We start from the raw sequence: 9,622 nt of genomic DNA, 5'->3' as shown, positions 1-9,622 counted from the left end.
GCTTTCAAGTAAACCACACCCTGCACTAGCCAGCTCCCGCTTACGTCATACGTCACGTGCACAACCACACAAAACTCAGAAAGAACAAATAGATGCTTCTGGATCTTCATTTCCACTTCAGGAACTGGCTCCTGTTCTATAGGACAACCGCCCCCACTCGGAGCAAACAGGAAATGCAGCAACATTGACTCAAATCGTTCATTCCACCAGGATCAGTCACACGAAGGCATGGGTGACGAATGGTGGAATACAGCTACTGGGCTAGAAAATACCCTGGCCTTCAGTAGTAGACAACACCTGTCTAATCTAACATTGAACTTTAAAAAACCTACTTCATTCTTGAGACATTGCGGCGAATGACACCATCACTGGATGTTGCTGCTGCCGCCCCTGCTTGTGGCTGCTGTAACACACACACACACACCACACACACACACACGCACGCGCGCGCGCGTGCGCGCACGCACGCAAGCACACACACAGCATAGAGAGAACATGAATGCCTACAAGTGCACACGGGTATGGTGTAGTGTGATAGGTGCCTTCCAGGAGCACATGTCCACACGTTGGAGAATACTGCTCGTGTATACCCTTGTTAGAGGCCGTTACAGAAATAAACTCCGAAACGGATCTCAATGCATACATGTACCCATGCATACACAATAACACAATATTGTGTCAAGAAAAGAAAAGTAGGAAATAACTGCTTGTACAGTGCACAGTGCACTGGACACATACCGTAAAAGTCCGTAAATAAGTACGTATTTACTTTCGAATTTAGTGACCACACCCGTACTAACTTTCGGGCGGGTACTGACTTTCGGGCACGAACTAACTTTCGGACCTGACTTGTGTGTAGTGGAGAAGTCATTTTCATGTCGATGTACATGCTACGTGCTGCATGTGCGCACCGTACCGGTACTTATTTCGGGCAGTATGTTTATCGGGCTCGACTTGACTTCAACAGACAGAGCCAAAAGAATGAAGGGGGTATTTCTTTCGGGCAGGTACTTATTTACGGACTTTTACGGTAGCTTGCTTGCTACATACTAGTAGGGGACAAGAAACTACTCGGGATTCGTTGCAATTCAGAGGTTCATGTCCATGGCAATCGTCAGGCAACTTCTACGTAATCAAGTAGTGTGCTCCCACTTCTCAAAGAGTGCTCAATGTCCACATAGGGCAGAGCCTTCCACACAAGAGAGAGAGAGAGAGAGAGAGAGAGAGAGAGAGAGAGAGAGAGAGAGAGAGAGAGAGAGAGAGAGAGAGAGAGAGAGAGAGAGAGAGAGAGAGAGAGAGAGAGAGAAAGAGAGAGAGAGAGAGAGAGAGAGAGAGAGAGAGAGAGAGAGAGAGAGAGAGAGAGAGAGAGAGAGAGAGAGAGAGAGAGAGAGAGAGAGAGAGAGAGCAAGAGAGAGAGAGAGAGAGCAAGAGAGAGAGAAGAGAGAGAGAGAGAGAGAGAGAGAGAGAGAGGAGAGAGAGAGAGAGAGAGAGAGAGAGAGAGAGAGAGAGAGAGAGAGAGAGAGAGAGAGAGAGAGAGAGAGAGAGAGAGAGAGAGAGAGAGAGAGAGAGAGAGAAAGGGAGAGAGAGAGAGAGAGAGAGAGAGAGAGAAAGAGAGAGAGTGAGAGAGAGGGGGCAGTTGCCTGATGATCACGGCTACGTGAAACTCGGAGTTGCAACACAGCTGTCTCTCTCTCTCTCTCTCTCTCTCTCTCTCTCTCTCTCTCTCTCTCTCTCTCCCTCTTGTCAGCCAACTTCTAAATCTGTCATGCTCTTACCCGTGCAGAAGATTCACCGGTAAAGCTTGCAGCTTCTTCTTCAGGAACAAGGGGTGCTGCATACAAATCACACACATACAGTAGTCGACTTCTGATATAATGAACACCATTGTGCAGGAGAATTAGTTCTTTATACTAAGTTTTTAGCTGAAGTTCGTTATAACAGAAATACACTCACACTATACAAGCAGCAAGTTATGCTGGCAAGGGACCCATGACAGTATGAGTGCATTCGGTTTACATGAGGCTCTACAAGATTCGGTTGTTATAAACGAAAACTGTTCGCTATAAACTGTCAATTTTGTATGGGTTCAAACAGGGACAGGGACAAGGGTTCGCTATATCACGAAATTCGCTATATACGAGTTCGTTATAAGTGGAGTCGACTGTATAGCGGAAATAACAGTTATCAATGCAAACGTACACCGAACTAGTACATGTAGTACACCTACCAAGCTACGTGTACGTGTACATGGTATTTATTTCTATACACTGTCCAATGGTCAAATGGCAACAGTGGAGTCAGATTTACGGAAGGGGAGCAGCCAGCCTTGGGAGGGAAGGGGACACTTGTGCACACGTTTGATGTAAAATACTCGACTGGGTTTTGCATGTTCATTGTATTACCCCAAGATTTGTTTCATCACAAGTCAGAGTCGAAGCAGATTCTTAAAAAAAGATTACCGTGTTTTACACTCATAATTCACCCAAAAAAGTCGGTGTGACTTATACATGTACTACTAGGCTGGTCAGATGAACCGTGAAATACAGAGTAACCATGCACAAACCCGGCTACAGCCCTTGGTACAAAAGCAATGTGCCAACAACATGTAGCATATTTTAAGTACAGTCAAACCTCTTTAGGACGAACACCAAGGGACTGATGATATTTGTTTGCAATAACGGGAGTTCTTCTTATCCGTATGGCATACCCAGTGAATACACAGTGATTTATCCAATGAAGTTACGAATACATGTACTAGTTCTTCTTAAGCAAACATTTGTCTTATCAGTGTTCTTCCTAACCCGGAGGTTTCACTGTATTGTAATGGTCGGCCCAGCTCTAAAGGGTGTGCTACACGTCTGTACCGGTGCCTGTGGAGTACAGCTCTAAAGGGTGTGCTACACGTCTGTACCGGTGCCTGTGGAGTACAGCTCTAAAGGGTGTGCTACACGTCTGTACCGGTGGCTGTGGAGTACTGTGTGATGGTCATCGTATCAGGTACATGTACACACCTTGGCCTTGGCCAATGACATAGTTCAAAATCGATTTCCTATCACTCAACTCCCTCAAACTTATGAATTACATTGTAGGTAAACTGTATTACAATCGAGCTGGAGATAATCAGTAGACAAGGTTGTATTATCCATTACACTGCTCATGTCAATGCACTGAACCCGACAAAGTACATACCTGCTAGGCGTTGAAGTTCTTCTGATTCAACTGTGTGGAATGAGGGATGCAAAACTAATGGCTGACAGCATCGTTGACAAACGATGTATACCTCAGTTTGTTTGTTCTCAGGCTTGGAGCTAGCCATTCTTTTTCACAAGGGAAACCCACAGTAAATAGATCTACATTGGAGGCTACGTTTCAGACGTGACGATGCTAGGTTGCTGTAAATTGCTACGAGAAATGGGCAAACTTGGCTTCCCTTTCAAGCTTCCAACAATTTTTGTATTTTGTGAATCTACATACATGTATCTCTTGCCACGTACGTCCCTGGACCTGGTCTTGGTACTGTTTTTTGTACTGCTGTGTACGTGTCCGGTGTGTCTGGTGTACGCGCGTGTGCTTGCAAGTGATGATGACGTGATAATGACGCATGATCTTGATCGTGAGATTGTACAACTACGTCACTGACTCACATGTAGTGTATATCTCCGTAGCAACGACCATGACGACAACGCGGCTAGAGGATTTTCTAAGCGCATTTTCTAATGAGCTCTAGTACTAGTAGACTAGTAGTAGTATGCAGCGTGAGTCGCTAGTGCAAGTGCGGCGCTGTGCCGCGAGTCCGCGACTTCGCCAACTGACTCACTCAGCATCTCAACCAGGGAGTCGTAAAATACCGTATTTTACGACTCCCTGATCTCAACTGACTTTAATACTGAGCATAAACCTCTATAATTTTTACCAAGAGTTTATGCACTCTTGTTTTTACTAGTACAGTCAACTTCGCCAATAACGACTGCGGACATAACGACAATTCGCTAATAACGACTGCGGACATAACGACAATTCGCGAATAACGACAGAATTTCCATGCCCAGAGCAAAGTCCCATCCAATTGTAATACATATACCGGTAATGAGACTTCGGGTATAACGACACTTCGCAAATAACGACACTTTTCTGATGCCCCGCCGAGTGTCGTTATACGCGAAGTTGACTGTACATGTAAGTAGTAACCCACATCATACACACACGTACACACAGACATACACACACGTACACACAGACATACATACACGGCACACGTACACACAGACATACATGTACCTTGTGCCCACCACAAGAGACTCGCGCAAATGCACAGGGTGAATACCATGGTATACATACAGAGATGTTCTTGTACAGCCCCGATATAGCGGACACGACACACATACACACTAGCAAATGCCCACTGCATGCCAGCATGTACACATCCACTGATACACTCATCATCTTGCAATGGCACAGCCGATGACTGTCAAAGTATCGAAATCAAGAAAAGTCTATTTGGCTAAAATAATATCTGCAGTTACACGTGTATTATGTACACAGTGTATTTGCAATCAAAGGCAAAGCTAGCATACAGTGACATATTAGTACTCATTTGGAAACAGGTACTGTACTGGATATGTGTTCATCAAGGCTATACAAGGCGTCCAGAAAAGTGGCAAGTTGAGAAGTTACTACTCAGCACTCGGTGGAGGAGCATGATCAGCAGTATCCTGGGCAATGCGGCTAGGCTGAATTGTGGCAAATGGCCATGGCGGTGGCCATTCCGAGCTATGCCACCCAGGTGATGATTGAAGCTAGAACTTTGATTGAAAACTAAAATGTACAGTTTCTAATTTCGCAGTAGGAGATCACAGTGATCTAGCAGCGGTACTCTCTTTGCCGAACAGTTCGAAGTGGCAGACTAGCAGAGGTACAGGAATGAACTGTGCTTTGCAAAGCACTCAGATATCCGCATGTGCACACACCTGCATGCACGCATCCCTTTTTCTGCAATGCCGATAGTAGAGATAGTTGTAAAAGTATAGATCACATATCTGATGGCAAAAGAACATCTGAAATATCAATCAACAACTGACAACAAGAGGTGATCTGCGACATTGTCGCTAGTAGGCTCAGTCTCATTACACTCTCAACGGGTTTGAACCCACCAGTTTATAATACATGTACATGCATACACATAGATGCTCCTCTAAAGATGAGTGTCTTTGAGTGTGGAGCCTTCATATTCACGGTATGTATTTGCTCTCCGCAACAGGTCATTTGATGAACCTCCCATACCGTCCTGTGCTCCAGAAAGAGATCCATCGTGCACAGATCCTTTTGATGGTGCTCGCATGAGATTAGAGGTGGAGGACTGGAGAGGAAACGCAGTCATGGCATGCAACGCACAGAAACAGGAAAACGTCTTAAACGGTTTGAACAGCTCCGGCGGTCACAGATTTACACGCTTTTTAGATCAGCACATTTGCACTCCCTGTGTGGGCAGTGCAGGGGCTGGTCATACTTGGATCAATCATGCCGGGTTCAGGGCTACATGCAAGGTCTCACTGCCGGGTTCAGGGCTACATGCAAGGTCTCACTGCCGGGTCATCACGCAACGCTAAAGAACTTGCATACAAGCATGTACAAACACATACATCGGATATGCACGTAAGCATACTCGTATGACAAGCGCACGGTGAACACCGGAATTGAGTCACGATAATTTTTCTCAGATCCATATCAGGACCAAGCCGCATGCAGATGTTATGGGTGCTGGTAGTCAGCTTGGCAACAAGTGTATGTTTAGCTGGAGATAAAGCTGCATAAGGCAAAGGTGTACCAAGTTCCAACCCCTAAAATTAGGACAAGTACATCCCTGTGTAACTAAACTGCAGCAATACCGATCGTCTGACGGCAAACATGGTGCTTAGAACTGTGCACCAATCCAGTTAGTTCAGAGGCGGTCCATTCACAGAAAAGAGGGGGCAACGTCATTAGTACACCGTGGGAGTAAATTGGCTTGCACTTTTGCATCTTTGGCCAATGCCTCTACGGAGATGCATTCAAGACATGTTGTATGATCTTTTTCATGCCGGCTCAAAATGACTAGGAACGTGGGTTTTTTTAAACGTTCCCAGTCAAATTTGAGACGTTTTTTAACCGCATGAAGTTGGCTGCTCCTACATGGAATGCACACTTCCTGCTTGACTTCTTATTTTAAGTTCTTATAGATTGTTCCCAACCAACTTAAGGCATAATTTCTTTTAAAATGTAAACATGACCTAAATGAAATAATAAAAAATTATGCTGGATACATAGTGAGCGTACCGCTAAGTTTGTGAAGCCTCCGTCCCATTCTTGATCACTAGCATGCACTGGTTGCTTGCTGACTAATCTCACTGTTGCTGGATCCTGATTTGGCGGTGGTTGAAGCTGTATGCGGTAACATGATGTACCACAAAGACAATGAAAGGCAAAGAGAACAAAATACCCAATAACAATGTATTCGTTGCCATCCAAGTCTTGAAAGTTCACTTGGGTGCTCACACATATGTTGAGCCCACGATTTCGATAAGCCACAAACTCACTCCCGGGGACAAACTGCAAGCCTCATGACAAGTGTGTGACTCATGGATACACTACGGATACACACAAGTACAGTCTGTTTGGTTGGAAATGCGCACAGATTATTGCAAATGCGTGACTTAAATAATATCGAGAGTAGAGGCTGCACATGTACACATGTAGGTATGCGTGGAGTCCGGCATCACGAGCAATACAGGACTAAGAAAACAAGTCACACATCACTAATAGTTTCCAAGGCCGATTAGTCTACACCACTTAGTGCCGGTACTGAAGTACTAGAGAACTTGTAGAAATAATCTATTAGAACCAGATAATAACTTGAAACACCCACCGCAACTGTGTTGGATGCCCAGAAGTCCTGATGATCATCCGTCTTCTTGTTACGTCTTCGGCGATTCGGCGTTGATGGACGCTCTCTATTTGGCGAGTAGCTTGTTGGCCCATCGGTGAGTGCAGTGTGTGCCGATGGCTTCTGTGATGATGATGACGCTGATGATGGTCGATGTGCAATACACACTAAGATCATGAGTAGAAACAGTCCGGCTATGACCATGCCAACAATGAACGGTGCCTCCTTGTAGAACTCATTGCCTTTGACTTCCTCAATGACGGCTGTTCCAAAACAAGAAGAGAACAGATGTGCCAGGTGAATTCAATATCAAAAGTCAGTGTCCTGTCGCACAATCAAGATTTACGCTCCAGGCTGTATCCGGATTTAGATGTCATTCACTTCACCAAGAGTCTGTCAAGCGAAATCCGACACTTGCCATAAGGGACTGCACCATACGGTGTGCAGCCCCTGCAGCCGTGCATTTTTTTCTTTTTTTCTACAAAATCCACATATCTCCAGAAACTGGGGTGAATAATGGAGTGTGGTGCATACACAGCCTGTGCATGTGTTAAACGGACATTGCTAGTAAAGTGCAATTCTTCTGCAGGGTGCATGTAAGTATTTTCAATTTGTGTGGAGTGGGCAAGTGCATGTGGTGTCCATGGGGAATGATCCCTTGTGTTCTATGTGCGCTGGAGTACTGCCACCGTACCAGGTCACTGCCCTTCAAAGGCAGGGTCTGGTACAGTGGCGGTGCACTAGCGTACATGTACATAGTATGCCTGGGGTCATTCCTAAGGGGTATGGGACAGGTACGCTGCTGCTATGATTGGCCAAATGCTAGCAACGGCCTGACAACAGTCACGTGACATGTATGAAAGCCCATTCGTACGTGGCGCTATCATCTATGGCAAGCACCGGACTTCGCTTGCCACTGCTGTACTGGTACTTCAAAAAGAAGTAGAATAATGAAGATTGTATTAAAGACGGTCTCTACTTACGTTCCCCAGGCAGTGATGCATTGATTGGTCTGGTGGTGACTGTTCCAACTGCCGTTCTCAAGCTTACCGTGTACAAATACACTACAGCATTAGCAAGGCAAAGGAGGAGAAAGTAACAGACGACATTCAACAATGAGCAACAATGGATAAGCAAATGAATGCAGCTCAAGTAGACAGCGTCTTCAGTCTTGTGTTACTAGTACATAACCACTGTGTCCACTGCTCATGAAGTTTTGAGTATCGTAGTAGGAAGAATATTCAATATATGAAGTACATGAAGCTGAAGTACATTTGAGCAACACTTCATTCTGCCAACAATCTTGTCAAATTGGTAACTATGCGCTCATAGCAAGTGCATGTCTACAATCGTTTAAAGTTAAGAATGCAGATAGGGAAGCACATCAGGGTATACACACAGACACGTGTACACACAAACACACACACACACACACACACACACACACACACACGCACACACACACACACACACACACAAAACAAGAACAGTGGCAGTGTGTCATGCAAAACTTGCTTACCAACACCAGCCATCTTTCCGACCAACGTCAGAGTTGTTGTGCGGTTATTTACAATAACACCATCAGTAACAACCTCTCCATTCTCGATTACCGTGTACTGTTGGAAACGATCGCTATTGTAAATGAAAGAGTTTGTCCACTGTAGCATGATGGAGTCTTCAACAGTTGTATACGAGATATTGCCTGGTGCCCTAAGCTCCGGAGCTGTGCATGCATGGGATGCAGAAAAAAGACAATTTCTACGTCTATCCATAGCGTGACCCTACGCTTGTAGTGTGACACCTCTGCATGCATACTCAGTCCACTCACAAACTTGGATGGACTTATAGTCTGCACACCGCAACGCGGGGGATGAGAATCAGTCATAATCAACACACCGGCATAGCATGCACAACGGACGTATGTTATCACCTTGCATGCTCCTTGGTGAGGGTCCAATCACTGCCATAAAACAGGTCCTAGGCCAGTTTATTAGGCTGTGCTGGTGAGGGAGGGGCCCATTACTTACCACTCTCTGCTGTCAGTGCATCGGTGTAATTGCTGAACACGGTACCCATGCTGTTCGTGGCGGATATACGAACAAGATAGCGGGTGAATCTAGCCAGTGATACGAATTGGTAGTAGTTGATCTCGGCAGTTAGAACAGTCGTGGACTCATCTCCAACTTCACATGGACTGTCAGGCAGAGATCCTGGTTGCGGGCAGGCTCTTATCACATGGAGTGTGTACCTGCATGACATCACACACACATACACACAGCACAGCAGGGGAGTAGACCAGGATTAGAGCTATCATACAAGTACATATAAAGCATAACTGATTGACTAACACTGGTTTCTCCTCCTCCAACTTATCTGCCCCATAAGTCAGTATCTGCCCCATAAGTCAGTATCTGCCCCATAAGTCAATATCTACCCCATATGGAAGTCTGTGAACTAGCGCCTCCTGGATATCACTGAAAACAATACAATATCAGTTCACATGCTAAAGTTCTGGCTAAATCTCAGACGCATATTGTATAATTAGACGTGCCCGGTGACATCAAGGCCGGGGGAGGGGGGTGGACCATCCATGCACCATAAAGTCAATATTGGGTGTTGGAACATGCTGATGATAGATCAAGAAAATGACAATCTGAAACAATCAATATCATTTAGGACATGAGGGCGGATGCTACTCTTTTG

At 45.4% G+C, this 9,622-nt stretch overlaps 1 protein-coding gene and 1 long non-coding RNA gene across 2 annotated transcripts in view; both read right to left on the bottom strand.

Moving 5' to 3' along the window:
- Positions 1-326: 326 nt before the first annotated feature.
- Positions 327-3,463, bottom strand: LOC135813632 (uncharacterized). Its single transcript, XR_010553058.1, has 3 exons — positions 3,190-3,463; positions 1,776-1,831; positions 327-403 (listed from the first exon to the last, which is right to left on the bottom strand). It is a non-coding gene; the product is annotated as an uncharacterized LOC135813632 (long non-coding RNA).
- An 858-nt stretch (positions 3,464-4,321) lies between these two features.
- Positions 4,322-9,622, bottom strand: part of LOC135814628 (usherin-like) — a 32,567-nt gene continuing 27,266 nt past the window's right edge. The window contains exons 26-31 of the mRNA XM_065327780.1: positions 8,947-9,167; positions 8,439-8,642; positions 7,903-7,983; positions 6,902-7,182; positions 6,313-6,417; positions 4,322-5,356 (exon numbers count right to left, since the gene is read on the bottom strand). Coding sequence (XP_065183852.1) covers positions 5,192-5,356; positions 6,313-6,417; positions 6,902-7,182; positions 7,903-7,983; positions 8,439-8,642; positions 8,947-9,167 — 1,057 coding nt within the window. The 3' untranslated portion in view covers positions 4,322-5,191. The remainder of the gene's footprint in view (positions 5,357-6,312; positions 6,418-6,901; positions 7,183-7,902; positions 7,984-8,438; positions 8,643-8,946; positions 9,168-9,622) is intronic.

This window comes from Sycon ciliatum, chromosome 4 (assembly GCF_964019385.1).
Source record: "Sycon ciliatum chromosome 4, ocSycCili1.1, whole genome shotgun sequence".
Classification (NCBI taxonomy): domain Eukaryota; kingdom Metazoa; phylum Porifera; class Calcarea; order Leucosolenida; family Sycettidae; genus Sycon; species Sycon ciliatum.
The sequence above is the reverse complement of the archived record's forward strand: the minus strand, read 5'-3'. Positions and strand labels throughout refer to the sequence as shown.